Below are 21,116 nucleotides of genomic sequence, written 5' to 3'. Positions count from 1 at the left end.
TAATTGCTTTACAATGGTGTGTTAGTTTCTGCTTCATTTCTCCAAAGAAGATATACAGATTGCCAACAAACACATGAAAGAATGCTCAACATCATTAATCATTAGAGAAATGCAAATCAAAACTACAATGAGATATCATCTCATACTGGTCAGAATGGCCATCATCAAAAAATCTAGAAACAATAAATGCTGGAGAGGGTGTGGAGAAAAGGGAACCCTCTTTCACTGCTGGTGGGAATGTAAATTGATACAGCCACTATGGAGAACAATATGGAGGTTCCTTAAAAAACTACAAATAGAACTACCATACGACCCAGCAATCCCACTACTGGGCATATACCCTGAGAAAACCATAATTCAAAAAGAGTCATGTACCAAAATGTTCATTGCAGCACTATTTACAATAGCCAGGACATGGAAGCAACTGAAGTGTCCATCAACAGATGAATGGATAAAGAAGATGTGGCACATATATACAATGGAATATTACTCAGCCATAAAAAGAAATGAAACAGTTATTTGTAGTGAGGTGGATAGACCTGGAGTCTGTCATACAGAGTGAAGTAAGTCAGAAGGAGAAAAACAAATACCTATGCTAACACATATATATGGAATCTAAGAAAAAAAAATGTGAAGAGACTAGGGGTAGGATGGGAATAAAACACAGCCGTACTAGAGCATGGACTTGAGGATATGGGGAGGGGGAAGGGTAAGCTGTGACGAGGTGAGAGAGTGGCATGGACATATATACACTACCAAATGTAGGGTGGATAGCTAGTGGGAAGCAGCCGCATGGCACAGGGAGATCAGCTAGGTGGTTTGTGACCACCTAGAGGGGTGGGATAGGGAGGGTGGGAGGGATGGAGACGCAAGAGGGGAGAGATATGGGAACATATGTCTATGTATAAAGGAGATTGCTTTTTAAATGCAGGCTCTTGAAGTGTGTTGACAGTCCAGGGGAGGGGAGGGGGTGTGTAACCAAAGCTTCTGAGAGCACTTGGGATGCTTGTGCACACTGAGGGGAGGCAGAGGCATTAAGGCATCCCCAAAGTGGGCTTGCTCTCCATTACTGTGCTACCCAGGGCCAGCCCAGACCCACCCATTGAACCTGGGGGTGGGTGTGGGGAGACACTGGAGACCAGGCCCAGTATTTTATATGGGTCATTTCATTTAACTCTAGCACGTCTAGAGGAAGGGTCTATTAGCCCAGAGGCACACACGCACCGTTTCTGAGCATGAAACTGAAGCTTGGAGAGCTTAAATAACTTGCTCAAGTCTCACAGTGGGTGAGCGACAGGACTAATGTTTGATTCAAGTCTGTGCCCAGGGGAATAGTGGGAGAGATTCCTGCACCTGGCCTTCTCCTGTCTGGCTTTGGGGTTGAGCCTGAGGCTCTGCCCAGTGAGCCTTTAGGTTCAGCTCCTCTCCAAACATCTGTCACTGGGGACTGGGAACCTGGACTAAAATCTAAGCCAAGAAAACACAGGCTGAAACTTTCAAAACCCCTTTCCAGGTCTCTATGAGGACTCCCATGGGCTTTAGGCACTTTTGTCTTCGTGGGCTCCTCCCTTCATAAAACAACAGTAAACATTATATTTTATGACTGTAGGTATAAAGACAAATATATTAATAAATACTATATATTGAAATATTTTATTGGACCTAAAGGGGTTTTTTTTCTTCTTATTTTAAAGAAAACATTTTCAGGAATCTCCAACGGTATTACAGGCCATAGCACTGTGCCTACTGGGCCCAATGGATGAATTATTCTGTTCCTTTCCATCCTTCAGTCTGACCTATTCCAGGTCAGAGAAGGGCAATAGAGTCAGATAGCCATGGCATCTGACCCTGCCTTAACTGGCCGAAAGCCTCAGTTTGCTCATCTATAAAATGAGGGAAAGTAATGTCACGTTTATTGTGTGAAGCGAGAGTGGAAAAGGTGAGCAGATATAGTAAGTAAACCGCCCAGAATATTGCCAGACACAGAGTAGGTGTGCAGCGAAAGTTCTCAGTCTTTCCCTCCTTGGAGCACCCTCCTCCACAGGGTCCAGGGGGTTGGGGCAGCAGCCTCCTTGGTGGTGGGACAGAGTCCGCAGTGTCCCTGTACCCTATGATTTCCCTGCCAGACCCTGGGAATCCAGCGTCGCAAAATAAACACGGCCGCGCCGCTAATCGCCAGCGCGGAAACAAAACAGCGCTGCGCTCGGGGATCTGGGCAAAATCAGCCCTCCCTCCTCCTCCTCCTCCTCCTTCGCCGCCGCCCTCCCTTCCTCGCGCTGCTCGGCTTGCTCGGCTCAGCTCAGCGCAGCGCAGCGCAGCTCGGCAGCCGCCAAGCCGAGGCGGCAAGGTCTCCCGGTCGCCAGCGCCGGCTCCGAGCTCCGCTCCCCGCCCGGGCTCTGCCAGGTCTCGCTTCCGCGGGGACCCCTTCGAGCAGGAGTCGCGTGGCGAGCGGGCGGCCAGGCACAAAGTTGGGGGCCCGCGAGGATGAGGCTATCCCCGGCGTCCCTGAGACTGAGCCGGAGTCCAGCGCTGTTGGCCCTGGCGCTGCCTCTGGCCGCGGCGCTGGCCTTCTCCGACGAGACCCTGGACAAAGTGCCCAAGTCGGAGGGCTACTGCAGCCGCATCCTGCGCGTTCAGGGCACGCGGCGCGAGGGCTACACCGAGTTCAGCCTCCGTGTGGAGGGCGACCCTGACTTCTACAAGCCGGGAACCAGCTACCGAGGTAAGTCGCCCTGCGTGGCGTTGAGGGCGCGGGACCCGGCCCCCGGGGGGGCGCCGACCGCGCCGTGCGGGAGGAGGGCGCACGGTTCTCAGGCGCACAGTGCGGGCGCAGCCCGGTAAAGGCCCTTCTGTCCTGGATGCCTTCAGCCCTTTTATTAGACCCGAGCCAGTGCCCGGGGCCGTCGCGGGCCACAGCCAGGAGATGCAGCTCCCACGTCCGACGCGCGGTTCCCGGGCATGGGCTGTAGCGGCGCGACACGTCGTTCTGGCCTGGCTGGGAGGGAACCTGGCTTCTTCCCCCGCCGGCACCAGGAGAGAAGTGGAGACTTGCCTTTCTCCAGATCTGTCTCTGGAGTGGAGCGGACCCTGGTTTCTCTTAGTCGGGTCCCAGGCAAGGTGGTGACTCCGGCTTTCCCCACTCCCATCCCTGAAAGAAAGGAAACCAGCTTCTCGCTGACCGGTCCCCAGTGGGGTGGTCACTCCAGCTTCCCCGGACAGATCCCTACAGGAGAAGCGACTTCGGCTTCTGCCTTAACTGGTCCCAGGGCACGAGGAGGAGGGGAGAGGAGCCTGAAGCTTTTCGGAAGGGTCCCTGGAAAGAACTCCAAATTATTCTCCGATGGTCCCAGGCGAGGGAGAAGACCCTGGATTTCTAGGACAGGCTCCCAGTGGACAGGGAGCTCTAGGTAGTTTCGGACAGGGAAAGGGAATCCGATGAAGACGGAAGCGAGACCCGGATTCCCGAGGCCTGCTCCCTGGAGGCCGGGACCTTGGCTCCCGCAACCCCAAGTCTCAGTGCCCCAGGGATGCCGTTCCTACGCTCCTCAGCTGAGAGCCGGGTTTCGGGAGCGCAGAGAGGGGATGCCCAAGCAAGTGAGCGCCTCCCAAGCAGGACAGGCAGCTCGACCCGCACAGACCTGAAGATCCCTGACGTCATCCCCAGGGCCCACCGCCCCTCTCTTCAGCCGGGTCATCTCCCCAGACATCTTTTCCCCGTGCTGCAGCTGCCCTTCTCCAGTCGCGAGCCGGGACTTCGGGCAGGGAAGTAAGCCTGCCTGGCCTCACCGGGGTCCGGCGGGCGGGGAGTGACAGGGCGCGTGTCCCTTCACCCCTGTCCCTTCAAAAGTCAATTCTAGGGCCAAGCAGGAAGAGAGGGGCTTTGGGGCACCGAGTGGGGTGCTCTTCCATCCCCACTTTACCGGTTCCCAAGCATCTCGGGAAGAAGCAATGGGAACAACACTGGAGAAAGTTTGGGGCAGTGTCAGCGGGCGCCCGGGCCACACAGGCGACCAGAACCTTCTCAGAACGCTTCCTCCGTTTTCCCGAGTTCGTGTTCCCGACTTTCTCCACCTGGAGCTACCCAGAGCGGGCTTCCCGCAGTAGTCTGCACGTGGATGCGCTCAGCAGCTGGCGGGCAGCCCCTGCAAGCCGGCACGGCTCGGCGGGATGCTGGGTACTCCGCGGAGACGGGCAGGGTGGGGGTGGGGTGCAGAGCAACCGGCCCAGCCCTGGGGAGCTGGCGGCGGGTTGGCTGGGCTGCCCTGAGAGCCGAACCTACGAGCGGCCGCAGCCTCTCCTCCGAGCTGGGAAGCAGCCAGGCCTCTCCGTGGACTGGAGGGAAGTGGGCGTAACCCCGCTGGCCTCTTCAGCCCTCCCCCAACGCGAGGGCCTGGGCTCCCTAGGAAAACTGTCCCAGCTCCACGTGGCAGGGAAAGAGGTGGCTCTGGAGTCAGGCGGACCAGGGTTTAGTAGCTGTGTGACCTTGTGCAAGTCCTTTAATTTCTCTGAACCTGTTTCCCAGCTATTGAAAACAACTGTTTATCCAACCACCCTGGGCGGTAGCAGGGAGTGAATGAGTGCATAAAGATGAGCATGCCTGACCTACAGTGGGCCCCCAGTATATGCTAGTTTGAGTTGGCTCTGGGGCCCTAATGGTTTAATAATGGGGGGATGTGCCTGGTCAGATTTGTTTCTGGGGTGTGTGTGTGTGTGTGTGTGTGTGTGTGTGTGTGTGTGTGTGTGTGTGTGTGTGTGTGTGCATGCATTTAAAAGTAGGTTTATTCAGCACTCCTTTCAGCCAGTCTACCAGTGAATGCCAGTTACCTCGGTCCTCATGAAATAATTGAATGAATGATTTCTCCATGTCATGAGGCTTGCCTTAGACTATTCCTCGTTTAGGACCAGGAGGATTTCTTTTTCTCTTTTTTAAATTTTTTGGTCGCACTGCATGGCAAGTGGGATCTTAATTCCCCGACCAGGGATTGAACCCGTGCCCCCTGCAGTGGAAGCGGGGAGTCACAGTCTTAACCACTGGACTGCCAGGGAAGTCGTGGGAGGATTTCCTTTTTGGGTAATTCAGGCTAGTCTGCTGCACAGGCCAAGAGTCCTTCTGGGTTTCTTTTCCCACTTGAATCTTCCCAGTTTGTCCAAGCACTGGCAGGAAGTGGCCCCAGCACTGAGACAGAGATGCATCTGGGATTCACATAGACAGAGAGGTTCCATGACTGCCTAAGTATCCACTGCCAGCAGGTGGAAACTGGGGCTAGTAGGGAGGGGAGCACTAGACTTTCACCTTAAAGGTTACTCCAGCCTGAAAAGTTAGCCTTTTGGACTGTGACATCTGACTCAGGCTGTTGGGGGGCAATCATCTTATCTCCTTTCTGAGGACTAAGAGATCCTGAACGAAAGATCTTGCAGGAACCATGCTAAGGCCCTCTGAGTAAATACTCTGTGATTAGCAAACCTGATTCTGCCACTCAACGTTAGGAAGAAAAGGGCACTGGCCTAGTTTGTGACATTTTCTGTTGGCTTATACTTTCTTAGAATAGTTATATTAGAAGTAAATCTAATACATTCTGCTCGAGGTATTGACTTAGGGCTGTGGAAATTAACATTCCCCCGGTGTTCTGTTTGCTGTTTTGTTTTTTCCTGAATTAGGGCCCCTCACAACCGTTGGAATCAATGGCTTGTTTTCCTGCCTCAAACCTTTGTCCTCAGTATTCTAGTTGATCCCTAAAGAGCTTCTGCTCTCCATGCCCCCTACCCCAGCATATCCTTTAGGTATTCTAGACTGGAATAAAATGGTCACTATTAAGAAAAATATTGAAACATGGGGTTTCTTCTCAACAGCCAGGATCCAGTTGAGATGATGATTCAGCCTTTATCCAAGTTGTTAGTACTACATTGACTGCCTTCTCTCTCCCACCACATCTCTCTACTCTCCTTCCCTCTTTCCCCCAATACCCCTCCCACTGCAATAATTGTGCTTTAGAAAGCTCTGAAAGGCCTGCTCTGTTTCTGACCATGGCCTCCTTTGAAAAAGAGATTACAGTGATTAAAAATAACAAGTTGAGGATCCTCAAGGGGCTTCCCTTATAGGAGGACAATTTGCAGGACCAGCCATTCCCAGATCCCAATTTCAAGCCAAATAGAAGAAAATCAGCTGAAATGTTCAAGAATTGATTGAAAATAAAAGAGGCTCTTTTGTCTGTCCAAAGGTCTGTTTATTAGGAAAATAAAGCCAGACCCTGGCTAATGAGAGTGGCTTTTCCTAGATGCTCTTTAAAGGGAAATTTCAAGGAACTTGATGGGGAAAGAATGTCCAGTCGAGATTACAAAAACTTCTCCAACTTCAAGCATAATTGAGGGATTTATTCTAAACCGGGAGGTTTGGAGACCTCCAAAGCTGCTTTGCCTTCTTTTTCTTTGTCTCTCTTTGGGGCACACACTGCCATGAGAATGTGTGTTCCACAGTGTCCCACCTCCGCCTGGTAGAAAGAACACAGGCTTTGATGTTGGCTGGGTCTGTTTCCACTTCAGCTTAGTCACACATTCACTGTGTGACCTCAGGCAGGCAGCTTTACCTCTCTGAGCCACAGTTTCTCCAACTGTAAAATGAGGCTGCTTCTCCCACTGCCCACTGCCCACAGCATAGCTATGAGAATTAGAAATAATCCATGTCAAAAGAAACTGTCATACAGTAGGGTATATATATATATATACACACACACAGACACATATATATAAAATGTTATGAGATCATTATTTTGGAAATAGAAAAATACTTGGCAGCTAGCACTGGATAAGACATTGTGTTAAGTACTTCCTACGCATCTCACTTATTCCTTCCAGTACTTTGGGGCAGTTTATTATTTTTGTTTTTTAGATGAGGACACTAAATCTCAGAGAGGTTTAGTAACTTGCCCATGGTCACACAGCTATAATCAGTGGAGTCAGGATACAAACTTAGGGATGTCTAACTCCTAAATCTCTGCTCTTAACCAGTCTTTTACACTGACTCAATAAAATAAATTAGGAGTAGACTGAATTCACCCAGCTACCCTCAGCCTTCTAGATGCTGAGTCTTTGTTGAAGGAAAACAGCAACAGCAAATCAAGATAATAACTGACAGGGCTTCCCTGGTGGCGCAGTGGTTAAGAATCTGCCTGCCAATGCAGGGGACACAGGTTCCATCCCTGGTCCGGGAAGATCCCACATGCCACAGAGCAACTAAGCCCGTGCTCCACAACTACTGAGCCTGTGCTCTAGCTCATGAGCCACAACTACTGAGCCCATGTGCCTAGAGCCCGTGCTCCACATCAAGAGAAGCCACGGCAATGAGAAGCCCTCACTTGCTGCAACTAGAGAAAAGCCTGCGCGCAGCAATGAAGACGCAACGCAGGCAAAAATAAAATAATAATAATAATTGACATATCTTGGGACACAAAGTATGAAGTGATGGGTCCTTATTTACATTTTCTTTTTATAGACTTTGGTATTGCATTTCCCCATAAACCAGAAGATTAATTTAGAAACATGAAGAGCCTTGCCAATCTGTAGCCAATTCCTTTTGTTTGTGGGGAAACAGAAACAAATTGGAAATTAAAAAACCTAATTTGACTGTTGTTTTGTTTTTATATGCAGATATTATATGCCTGTAAAATTATATGTTTGAAAAGTATACATGTAGAATCTCAAAAATGTAGGCTGGATAAGGTCTTTTAAATAAACTATTTCTTATCTAGTTTTTTTTTTTAATTAAGCACTGCTGATGATTAACTGTAATTAATTATAAGTGACCCCCCACCACTCCTCTTTTCTTTTTTTATTAGGTAACTTTAATTTTTTAACCTACGCTCCCTTTTCATAAGTATTTAGTTCAAATAGACAATAAAAATTAAAAGATGCATGCATATCTATGTGCTTAATAGTTGTGGGGATTGTTGCTTTGAGTTTCATGAAACAAAAAAAAAAAACAACATACAAAAAAATGAAAGCATAAAAGTTGGAATTTTTCAAGGTTTAAAACTTGAGTACTTCCCATACACAGTTAAGTTGTTCCATTCCAGCTGGCTGACTCAACTGGAACAATGGGCTATAATTGCTGATATGTTTACAAACATGCCATTAGCTTGTTATACAGAATGTCAGATGTAGGTCGATACCAATTTCTGCAGGGAAAAAAAAACTTACCATCTTGCCTTAGTCAGGATACAGGCTAAGCTCATGTTACAAAGAGACCCCAAAATACAGTGTTTTAAACAAGAGGTAAATGGGAAATCCAAGATGATGGGTGGCTTGTTCCACAAGGTCAATCAGTACCCCAGGTTCCTTCCATCTTGTTGCTCTACCATCTTCTAGCACTCTGTAGTCCAAAGGTAGCCACAAGTCACAGTACCTGTAATGTGGCTCGTCCAAACTGAGTTGTGCTGTAAACGTAAGATGCACACTGGTTGTTGAATCATTAGTACGAAAAAAAGAATAAACTTCATATTATTTTACTTGTAAAACAAGTAAAATTAATTTTACTTGTTTTACATTTATTCTTACTGGCTACTTGTTAACAAGTAAAGTGAATTCCCCCTGGCTTGAGCTTATTTCTATTGGACAGCACTGTTCTAGGGAGTTGTCCTCACCAGCATGGTGACAGCCAGCTCACTACCAACACATCTGAGTTCCAATCAGCATGCAGAGGGGAAAGGAAGTAGAGGCAAGCAGGTTTCTTTTAGTGATGTGACCCAGAAATCACAGCTAGCACTTTTGAACACACTCCTTTGCTAAGAATTTGGTCCCATGGCCACACCTAGCTGCAAGGGAGCCTGGGAAAGATAGCATTTAGCTGGGCAGCTGCATGCCCAGTGAAAACCTTGGGGAGGGATTTATTTTTCAAAAGGATGAAGGTGAAAATGGATTTGGAGGGGCAGTTAGCCATCTCTGTCACATATTTTAATACATAGCCATGTAAAAACAATGTTTCTTGTTCTCTTTCTCAGTGATAGGTGGTCTAGGTGGGTCTTCTCAACAGCACATGAATTGATATTCCTGCTAAATAAATCAGTAGGGGAAGGAGTGTTGATGTAGGTGTGTGTGCACACACGCTTGTGTGTGGTGTGTTGATAGGGTTCATACTGAGAAGAAATAAGGGGTCAATGTGTCAGAGTAGCCTGCTCTGTCTCACCCTCTTCCTCTGTCTCACCCTCCTCAAGGAAGCAGCAAGGAAGGGAAGGAATGAAGGAAGAAGTGGGTAAAGCAAGAAAATGCAAGAGAGGGAGAGGAAAAAGGAAAAGAGGGGGAAGAAGGAGGAGGAGAGAAAGGAGGTGAAGGAGAAGAAAGAAATTAAGAGAAAAGAAAAAAACCACTGGGATATACATTTAGAATGAAAAAGAAATAATTTTACAGAGGAGTCCCATTTTTTTTAGTTTTGAAGTCTTAATGAAGACCATAATTCCCATTCTCTTAGTGAATAGATAAGTTCCCCCAAATCAGATCCCATTGATCATGCATTGTTTTATTAAGATTAATTTAAAATTGGTGCTCTTAATCTGCTGTGCAATTTACTAAATTTGCTGAGATCAAAATTTTTTAAATTGAAGTATAGTTGATTTACAATGTTGTGTTAGTTTCAGGTGTACAGCAAAGTGATTCAGTTAATACATATTAACTGAATATATATATATATGTACTTTTTCAAGAGAGGAGTCCCATATTACTTGAGGGTTAGAGTCAAGAGGCACTATGGAAAGCAAAAATCACATAAGTCAAAATTATTCCTTAAAAATCTTTTGCAATTTTACATAAACAATCACATGGATACTAGATTCAATCTAGCCTTATTCATGTGCCCCAGCAGATAGTTTTGTTAGTGGGGAATAGAAACAAACTGACATTTCTCAATAAGTCCAGCACTTCTGTTTTTCCCCCCCAGCATTGGAAGAGACTAGTGTTTCCTCAGTTGAGTACTAGATAAAACCATTGGTTTGTTGGCCCTTAAACACTGACATGACAAGTACGAAATACTCACTGTCTGATGGACTAAGGGAACCCAGAGTCACAGTTCATGCTCACTCGCACATGCATGCATGTATTGAATACAGTGGCAATAGGCCCAAATGATCTCAAGTATTATTTCCTTTCTCTGTTTTTCTCTGATGGTGTGCAGTTGTGTCTGATTCCTGTCATATGCACCTCTCTGGAGCACCTACAGTGTCAGAGAGCTCACTAGTTCATGTATAGCTTTCTGTGTGGCTAGCCAGCTCATTTTTACTAGGTGTCTTGGCTGGGCTGGAGTTGAGGCTAGGATAGGAAAGGTAAGGATTTAGGTAACACCACAAGAAGACCTTTGTGAGCTCTACACAGACAAGGCTTCTTACGTTCACAGAATATTCAAAACTGCCATGAAAAGTTGAGGGAAACTTTAAACAGGGGCCTGCTCACATCCACTGATTTGCTGAGGTCTAGGAGACCCACGGGAAATAACTTGAATCCTGTCTTCAGTTGTGGTTCAGATATTTGCAAACACAGACTAGGTGAGAGGGGGAAGGACAGGGAAGGGCTGTGAGCACAAAATATTGTGTGGGGGGGATGGGAGTGTGGGGAGGTGGGCAGACTCGGACGGGCGGGAAGAACTGAATGGGGATTCTAGGTGCTACAGGAAGCTCTTCTGATGATTTTCTTCTTCCCCCCTTCCTCCTTTTCTTCTTCTCCTTCTTCATTTTCTTTTTCTCCTTTTCTTCCTTCTCCTTCTCCTCACCGCAGCAACCCTGACCTTTGCATTTTCCAAACACACCAAGCTCATTCCCACCGCAGGGCCTTTGTATATGCTTTTCTCTATGCTTAGAATGCTCTCCCCCAGATCTTTGGCTCACTCTTTGTCTTTTGAGTCTCAGCTCAGATGTCATCTCTTTAAAGAGGTTTCCCTGACCACCAATTTATGTTTCTCATTACTTTTGCCTGGTTTTATTTTCTTCATACCCCTGAACCACTCTCTGAAATGATCTTTATCATCTGCCTCCTTGAGCTAGAATACAAGCTTTATGAGAGCAAGGACTTCACCTTTCTTATTTGCCGTTTTATCGCCAGCACCCAAAAGAACGTGTGGCCATCACAGGCCCTAAATCATTATTTATCGAAAAGTGAATGCATCATTTAAACCCCAAGAACCCCTCTGAAAGAGAGAAGTGAGATCTCCCTCTAAGGGAGCTGGATGGGAGGAAGGGAAAGCATTTCTCCCTCTGTCAGAGGGAGGTGAGGCCAAGGAATGGGGACAGATGGCAAGGATCTCCATGTGGTGGCAGCAGAGAGAAAGGATGCTCACTCAGTGCCCTGGAGGCATTGGCTGGAGGCTGAGGGCAGGTAGATGGTCCGTGTCCAGGGTGAAGGCTGTTGGAAGCGAAGAGATCAAAGAGATCGGCAGTCATTTGCATGGTGGGAAGCGGGGTTGTTGATGGCTCAGAGGTGAAGAGCGCAAGGACAGCAGACAAGAGAGCAAAGGGAAGGAGCTGCCAGCCTCAGACACTGACTCTGATTACATGGAGAATAGGGCAGAGGGGATTGTTGATCCATCAAACGTAGACACCAGTTATTAAAGTGACTTTCCCTGGAATCAGCTCTTTGTGGAGTCATTTGTGTGATTTCCAAACCTAGTTATGTGTCAGAATCACTTGGAAAGTTTATATATATATATATATATATATATATATAATGAACACACACACATATATATATATATATATATATATCTTCACTGGCTCTACCCCAACAAAGGGCTGGATTCCAGGAATCTATATTCTTTCTTTCTTTCCTTTTTTTTTTTTTTAAAGCAAGATGGTGAGACACAAAGAGAAGGTGGCCACTTTTCTGTGAATGTGCTTCCCCATCTCTCCCAGCCTCACCCCCACCCTCCTAGTCCCACATATTTTGTCACATCACTGCCCTATCAGCTGTTTCTGTCAACACAATGGCCAGTGGCATGTCCTCAGAGCCAACACAACAGTTACATTTCCCTGCCTTGGCCGAGAAGTGGTGGCGGGGGAAGAGCTGTGAGCTTCCTCTTGGTGACAACACTCGCAGATCAGCAGAGCCTGAGCTCAGGCGACCTTGTTGTGAATCTCGGCTGCCAAAGACTGCCTCCCGTATAACTTCCACTCATCACTCCGGGTTCTGTCCTCTGGAGTCCAGCAGACTTATCTGTCTCCCCTTGGTCATATGTCAGCCCTTGAGATGTTTGTGAAGAAACAGGTACTGTGACTTCTCTTCTGATTAAAATGCCCTGTGTCTTCAACCATTCTTTGCAGGACACTCTTCCTTATTCCCTTGCACCTTGGACTCTAGATGTGCTCTGATCAGGGTGAACATGGTGGAATGATTATCTCCCTTGTTCTGGACACCGTGTTTGTGTTAAGCTTGCCAGGTCTTGTGCTCGCTGTTTTGGCAGCTGTGTTGTACTCTGGAATCACACTGAGCTTGCAGCCAGCAAAAAATTCCTGTGATTTGGTGGGATGGCTTGCCGCCTTCCTTTCCCTGTACTAGTGAAACTGGTCCTAGGACATAAGCTTTGACATGATTCCCCACTAGACTTAATCCAGCATGTTTGGGTCCATCACGGTAGCTGTCAACCATTCATGAATCTGGATTCTGTCACTGAATGACCTATCTACATAATCTAATTTTGGATTATCCACAGTTTTGACAAGCAAGCCTTAGAAGGCTTTAGCTAAAAAGTTGGTAAGAATGATGAGCAGGTCAGGGCTTAGGACAGAGCATTCTGACATCCCTTAAAATCTTTCTCCAAAGCTGACATCTAATTAAAATAGTTTTGAAGTCAACTGATTTTCTGTTACCTCAGTGGCACTTAAATACTAACTGCCATCCTGCTGGTCAGCCACCTCAGTTTAGTCACAAGTACTGTTTCTTTAGCCTGTTAATGAGTCTTACAGTCCAGGCAGAATTATTTTCTTTGTTCCAAAATTAGTCAGGAGTCTTTCCACTGCAAGTGACAGGAACAAAGTCTAACTAAAGCGAACATTAGAATTATTGAGTCCTATATTTGGAAAGCCCACGAGTGGATCTGGCCAGCTTCAGGTATAAATGGATCTAGGGACTTGAACAAAGTTCTCTCTCTTTCTCTCCCTCCCTACCTCCCTCCCCCACCTCCTTTTCTCTCTTCCTCTCCCTTTCTCCTTTCCTCTCCATCTTTTCCATTCACTCCTTTTACCTTCTCTCTCTCTTTCCATCCTTTACCTCTTGACTGTGTTGGCACAATTTTTCTTAACTGCAGATGAACTTTCTCCCAGTGCCAGGGAAGATAGCTGTCAACAACCTTCAGTGAAAAGACTTTCAGTTCTGTAACTGAAAGAAAAGCCTTTCCCCCTTTACTTCCAAGCTGAAAAATCCCAGGGAAGGATTCTGATTGGCCCAGCTTGGGTGACATACCAGGGGAATGGGGTACATTACGATATGGAGATAGACTGCATCTGGGTCACAGTCACTTCTATGACTTGCTGTTTCAGGAGGGAGAAGGGGGATTGTGATTGGCAGCCCCAAAGATCACATGGTCAGTGTAAGGGAAGGTGTCGGGTCCTAGACAGCCGTATGTCCCTTAGAACTTCCTACCCTCCCCCAGATACATTCTCTTGGCTGACATATCTCCAATTCCTCAGGAGTATTCTTCCTATCCGTTCCTTTTCCCAGCCACATATTGGTTAGCTCAGGACCCATTCACCTGGCTCCCAGCTATTCCATGATGAGAGAGCACATGGGGGAAAGAATGAACTTCTATTGAATGGTTGCAATGTGCTTCATATACCTTATCTCATTTAGTCCTTATGACAAATGCATGAAGTGATAATGATGATCCCTATTTTAGAGAGGAGACTCATTGATCTTTAAATATATTTTATTAGCCAAATTTATATATACTTACTATTACAAATATTAATTCATTACTTGTTATGCTAACAATAGAAGTACTGGTACTGCCATTTTACAGGAGATTGTCAACTGAGATAACGAGAAGTTAAATAATTAGTCCGAGGTAACACGTAGTAAACAGAGAAGAATTTGAACACAGGTCTGTTAGCTGTACATCTATAGCTACAGCCCTTACAAATTTAAATATGCATGATCTTTAATCTGGAATGAGAGGTATTTCATCTCTTCTGGGGAATGCTGGGAGCATTCACTGAGGAAGGTCATCCAAGCAAACAGCATAATCTAACCTCACCACATGCACTTGCTCACCCTTGGACTTTTAGCCCTGCCTTCCTATCTGCCAGCCTGTCACCAGCATCTTCTCCTGCCTGCTTCTGGCTGGGTGGGCTGAATTGCCAATTTCTAAGTAAGGTATGCAAGTGAGTTGCAGCTGCCCAGAGCTCCACAAGTTGAGCAGAGTTGGGAGGGGACCACCATGACTTATGTAATGCTCCAGCAGTCCTTATAACTGATCCCATGTTACAAGTTAAGGCAGAAGCTCAAGTTCATTGTGGTTGATGTGGGGCAAGGGAAGACTGGGCATCTCAGTAACATATAGCAGGTGGATGGCAGGGGCTGGCCTTGTAATGGAACTGGGATCTGGTTCAGGACCTTCTCATTGAGGCTGGGGCTGGAGGGGTCTGAAACCCAGAGGTGGAGTGGGGAGGGTGATGGCCCTAGACAAGATCCAGTGATGGCAATAGGCATAGCAGAGGCACTGGAGTTTATGTTAGATGGTTGACAAGTCAGCATTTGAAGGGCTCAGAAAGTTATTTGAGAAATAGATGGGACTCATGTTTTCCTATAATAAGGAGGGGAGAACTCCACCTTTGGTGGAGATTTGAGGTCAGGCTCCTGTGTGAAACATCAGTCCTCATACAGACAGGCCAGAGAGTCCCTTGCCACTGAGCTGGTTTTTAGGGAAAGACTGCAATCCAGTATTCACACAACTTCTAGCCTGATCTTCCTAAAACACAGATCTGAATACGACATTCCCCAACTCAAACCCTTCAGTGCCTCCTAATCACCTCCAGGGTGGTATCTGTACTTCTTAGCCAAAAGTCTTCAAAGCCCTGCTATCTCCCCTCTTCTCACCTTCCTCCCCTAGCCTCTTATAACACTTCCCTCCCAGCTTGCAACTAATGAAATACAGAATTACTTCTGGTTTCCAAGGCCAAGACTGGCCCACCATGCCTTTTCCCTCTGCCTGCGATGGTATTGTTCCTCTTGTCCACTGGACAGACTCCTATACCTCATTCAATTTGCAGTTCAAATGCCCCCTCCTCCTTGAAGTCTCCTTTAACTCCCCCAGTAGACTCAGATGTTCTCTCCTCTGGGATCCCAGAGCACTTCATTCATACCTCCATGGCACCCATTGTATGTTATAAAAATATCTGCCGATGTGTCCTTTTCTCCCAGCTGTTAGGCTGTGTGCTCCCAGAAGGCAGAGGCTGGGTCTTTCCTCTCTGTGTCTCCAGAGGCGTAGTTCAAGACAGACTTTGTCTGTGCTCTCACAGAGCTTACAAGTGATTAGGGGAGACCAGCATTTAACAAATAATTCACAAATAAAGATTTAATTAAGACTGGTGAGAGGTATTCAAGAAGAAGAAAGGCGTGTTGAAAAGCTATATCATGTGGGGGTGGGAGGGGCTGAGAGACCCTCACAGGGCTCACTGTCTATGGTATGAGCCACTGCAAGAATACTCAGTTCATTATAAGGACTTACCCAAATCTCCCCATGACCTGGCCCTGTGACCGTCATCCCCAAAGACAATGATTTCTGCTGCAGTCCCATCAGTGGTCCTACATTGGCACCTACTAGAGTTTTTCTCTGGAGGTTCAAACATTGTCCCCAAGGGCCAGCTTTTTGAAACTCATTGTCTGTTAATGAGCTTGCAAAGCATCGTGATCTTCAGCAGCAGCAGCATTTTGATCACTGTCTTCATCCTCAACATCACCAGCACCACCATCATCATCCTTTACAATTTTGGATCCTTTATATATGCCAGGCACTGTGGTAAATGTTTATTTAGTCATCTCTACATTCCTATCGAAAGGTAATATCGTTAACCTCATTTTTTTTTAAATGAGGAAGCGGGGAGGCCAAATAGCTCACCAGAGGTCACACAGTTAATAAGTGGTGGCTCTAGGATTCTAATCTGAAATCTTTGCTTTTAACCAGTTCCCTGTATGGCTCCAAATGGACCTTTTTAAAATTTTATTTTAATCCTTCATAAGCTTTTTTCTTGAATTTCCTGGGTCTCTTAATGGCCTCTTTTGGGAGGCACTTGGGAGGAGTCATTAGAGAGAAGATTCTGTTATTTATTGCCTAGTAGTCATCTTCCGGCTTTGCTGGGACTCAGAACACGCTGCACATTTGTTCCTTTCAGGAGAGAGTCATATAATGGGCTTCTCTAGAGAGAGAGGGTCTCCTCTCTTCCTTCAAATTATAGTGTGTAACTCAGTCATCACCACTGGTAATTATGGCTTGAAACACCACACAAGTTCAGCCCCCAGAGCCTCCATCTTCTGTGTTGTATTTAATAAGGTAGAGTAGAACTTTAGTTTTCTAGAACTTACAGGAATGCATCATTCCAGGAAGCCGAGTTTATGGGTAGCCCTTTAAGTGCTCTGAACAGATATACAAAAAGATGCATACTTACCATTCGGAAACATTGTTTAATAATATTCTTATCAAAACAAAGCTTATGTACAGAAAAGTTCACAAATCATGCATCTTGGTGAATTATCACTTGTTGAATACACTCATGCAGCTGGCACCCAGATCAAGAAATAGAACATGACCCGAACTCCAGAAGCACCCCTGTTCCCTCCCAGATCAGCACTGCCTCCCCTTTTGCACACTTGTAAGCACTGACCTGACCTCTAGGATCATAGACTGCTTTGCCCGGTTTTGAACTTTATATAAATGTCCTCATACTTTTTGTATTCTTTTGTGTCTGTCTTCTTTCACTCAAGATTATGTTTGTGAGATTTACCCATGTTGTTGTAGGTAGCAGTAATTTGTTCATCTTCATTACTCTAAGGCATTCAGTACTATGACTGGCCACAATTTATATATCCATGGCTGCTGATGGACATTTGAGTGTTTCCAGTTGGAAACAAATAACATTACTATGAACATCTGATAGGTGTCATTTGATGCACGTATGTCTGCACTTCTGTTGATTTAAGGGTGGCAGCACTGGGTCATAGGGTATGTATAAGCTCAGCTTCAGTAAATGCTGCTAAAGAGTTTTCCAGGGGAAATTGCTCATATTCAGTTCATCAATAGTGTGTGAGAGTTCCAGTTAACAACATTTGATAATGTGAATCCTTTTAAGGTTAGTCAATCTAGTGGAAATGCAGTAGTATTTTATTGTGGATTTAATTCTTATTTCCCTGTTGACAAATGAAGTTCAGTGCCTTTTCGTATCTTTATTGGCCATTTGGGCACCTTCTTCTGTGAAGTATTAGTTCATGTGATATCCCTATTTTTTTTCTTTGGGTTCTCTATCTTTTCCTTATTGGTCTTAGAGAGTTCTTTATATATTTTGGATAAAAGTCAATTTATATATTTTGGATAAAAGTCCATTTCTGGTTAAATGGATTGCAAATACCTCCTTCCACACCATGGCTTACTTTTTCTTAGCAGTGTCTTTTTTTTTTTTTTTTTTAACATCTTTATTTGAGTATAACTGTTTTACAATAGTGTGTTAGTTTCTCCTTTACAACAAAGTGAATCAGTTATACATATACATATGTTCCCATAACTCTTCCCTCTTGTGTCACCCTCCCTCCCACCCTCCCTATCCCACCCCTCTAGGTGGTCACAAAGCACAGAGGTGAACTCCCTGTGCTATGCTTAGCAGTGTCTTTTGATAAGCAAAATTTTGATACCATTCCATTTACACATCTTCTTTATTGTCAGTATTTTTTTTATGTCCTGTTTAAAAACTCTTTCCTAATCCAAGGTCATTCATATTTTATCTTATGCTGCTTTCTAAAACCTTATTGTTTTACTTTTCACATTTAGCTCTACAATCCATGTGAAATTTATTTTGTGAAAGATGTGAGGCAAAGACCAAGACTCACCTTTTTTACACGGTTTTCCTAGTTGTCATTGAAAATGTCTTCTTTCCCCCACTGCTCTGCAGTATATCCTTAATGATAAATCAAGTTCATATATATTTGTGGAACTTTATCTGGACCTCAAACTATTCAGGCCTATTTTTCTTTCCTTGTTACGGTACACTGGCTTAATTTCTATACCTGCATAGGTCTCAGTATCTGGTAATAGAAGCCATCCACCCTTGCCCTTCTTTTTCCAGATTGCCTTGGGTATTCTTGGCCCTTTGCATTTTCACATAAATTTTAGAATCGGCTTGTCAATATCACAGAACTCATGCTGCGAATTTAATGGAAGTTGCACTAAATCTATAAATCAATTGGAGAAGAATTGACATCTTTACAACCCTGAGTCTAGCAGTCCATGAACATGATTCAGTAAATGTAATTACATATCAACTCTGTGCTAATCACTGTGCTAAGATGTGGTTCTTGCCTTTGAAGGACTTGCAAATAGGTAAACAAATACTTACACACCACATATGATTTAATGTGATCATCTCATCACTGATAATAATGAGCTAATATTTAATAAGTGCCTATCATCTGCCAACCATGATTTTAAGGACTTTAGTGCATGAATTATTTATGTTTTACACTGATCCTTTGAGGTAAATGCTGTTATTATGCCCATTGTATAGGTATTTTCAATCTTAACAAAGTCCAGGGAAAAAGAGCACCCAGGTCTTGATGGGGAAGTCCGAGGAAACATCACAGAAAAGGTGAAAATTTAGCTGATTTCTAAAGAAGTTTGCTAGGAATGGAGGAGGTAGAACATTCCAAGCGTATGAATAGCATATGGAAAGAAATAATACTGTAGGGTGAAATGATATGGCTTTTCAGGAAACTGCCAGTGAGCAAGTCCCAGGACTGAAATGCAGTGTGGCAGGGAATGGAAATGTGGCTGATGAAGCTCTCCAGAAAGGCAGAGTCTGTGGGCCTATCAGTCTACGGGGTTTGAGCTGTAGCCTGAAGGCAGTGACTGTGCAGCAGAAATTGACTGTCTTATGCTGGGTTCCCCAGAAGCAGATATGATTCATTTCCTAGGGCTCCCATGTATAGAACCACAAACCAGTGGCTTAAAACAACAGAAATGTATTTGCTCACAGTTCTAGAGGCTAAAAATCTGAAATCAAAATGTCATCAGAGTTGGTTCCTTCTGGAGGCTCCTAGGGAGTTTCTTCCATGCCTCTCCCAGCCTCTGGTGACAATCCTTGCTGTTCATTGGCCTGCAGATGCCTCACTCCAATCTCTGCCTCTGTCATCACCTGGCATTCTTCCCTGTGTGTCTCCATGTCTCTTCTTCTGAGGACACTGGCCATCTTGGATTTAGAATTGCCTTAACCCAGTATGATCTCATCTTAACTAATTACGTCTGCAAAGACCCTATTTCCAAATAAGGTCACATTTCCAGGAACCTGGGGTTAGGATTTTAACATATATTTTGGGAGGACACAATTTAACCCCATAACAAACCCTCAGGTGAGGATTTGGGTACAATTGACTTATTAAGGAAGTGCTCCCAGGGGAGGCCAATAAGGGCGTAGGGAACTGGGACGGGGAGGAAGAAGCCTTGCCAGCCCATGACCCCAGTGCGCTCCGATTCTGCAGGGCCATTTCGAGGTGTCAGGCACCCCTCAGAATTGTCGTCACCTGATGCAAGGTAGCTGGGCCTTTCATATTAGGCAGAGCAGACTCCAGTGACCAGGGACGAGCTGCAGGTGCTGGCCTCTGGAAGCAAAGGCACATCAGCACCAGGGTCACATTACAATGGTACAGAGGAATTTGAGGTGATCTGGGCAGAGCACCTTTACTGTCTGCTTCTTGTTCTCTGCTCCCCTTCCTCCAGAATTGTGTAGAATAGCCTTGAAAGCCCTCCCACCCCACCCTAGATAACCTCAGACTGCTGTGGGGCTGTCTGTCCCTCAGAGATCTCAGTTCTTTCTCCTGACATCATAAGCATCATTTGCTGCCTGCCACTGCTGTGCAACCACATTTCTTACTCTTCTTTACTTCTTTGTGCTTTTTTCTCATCCTTTCTTCCTTACTTTCTATCTGACCTTTTATTGACATCAGTAGCCACCAATCAGAATGCACCTTCACTTTTGTGGGATGAACTGACCGATCACAGCATGAGATGTGCAATCTTTGTGTCTCCAAGTGCTTCTCTGAGATGTCATTGTGTTGGTGGCTCACAGACCATTGCTGAATTATCCTAGATGGTGGCTTTAATTTTTGGACTTTTGGAATGTTTCATTTTCAGGACTGAAACTAGAAGACTAAATGCCCCTCCTCAACAGGGGGTTGCTTATCAGAATCATGTAAATACTATAGGTTCAATGAATTGATTTTTAAATTTTGAAAACTTAGTCAATGCTTATGGAATACACACACTATAGATATTCCTATATATACTCAGTATGTAGAGCAATGAGTGGAGTGTTAAACTGGGGAGGGGGCCAGACCCAAAGCCTGCCTCTGGGTGGTCTTATTACCTTCAGCATGTCTGTTGACATTTCTGTGTCTTTATGTCCTATCTGTGAAATTAGAGGGCTTGGAATGGAGGATTCTTAGGATAGCACTAATAGTCTTTAATTTTATGTTTAAAGAATCTTAGCATTTTAATGTGGGCAGTAATTTAGACCTCAATTTACATCAATTTCAAGAAGCTTGAATGGAGCATCTCTTAGATGCCAGGCTCTGTGCTAGGTGATAGGGATACAAAGAAAATGAAAACCCAGTTCCTCTCCAGCATTAACTCACAGTCCAGTGGAGAAGGGTGGTAAAAATAGAATTGCAATCCAGTGCAAAAATTGCAATAAAAGGATTTATCCATCTCAGGAGATTGTAGATACAAAGGGAGGGGCAAACATCATTGCTAAGATCCCTGAGCTAGATTTCAATGAATACCTAGTTCTCTGGGTCAATGTGGGAAGGAAGAGTTTAAAGTAGGTTCATAATTCCAACTGCTGTAACAAACAATCCCCCACACTATAAGTTTATTTCCAGTTTATGCCAAG

General features: G+C 45.3%; 1 protein-coding gene across 1 annotated transcript in view; it reads left to right on the top strand.

The window, feature by feature from the left end:
* The first annotated feature begins 2,220 nt into the window (after positions 1-2,220).
* Positions 2,221-21,116, top strand: part of SPON1 (spondin 1) — a 275,141-nt gene continuing 256,245 nt past the window's right edge. The window contains exon 1 of the mRNA XM_059070571.2: positions 2,221-2,722. Within this exon, the coding sequence (XP_058926554.1) occupies positions 2,485-2,722 (238 nt within the window). The 5' untranslated portion in view covers positions 2,221-2,484. The remainder of the gene's footprint in view (positions 2,723-21,116) is intronic.

Source organism: Kogia breviceps, chromosome 7 (genome assembly GCF_026419965.1).
Source record: "Kogia breviceps isolate mKogBre1 chromosome 7, mKogBre1 haplotype 1, whole genome shotgun sequence".
Lineage (NCBI taxonomy): Eukaryota > Metazoa > Chordata > Mammalia > Artiodactyla > Physeteridae > Kogia > Kogia breviceps.
This window is presented reverse-complemented; position numbering and strand designations above follow the sequence as displayed.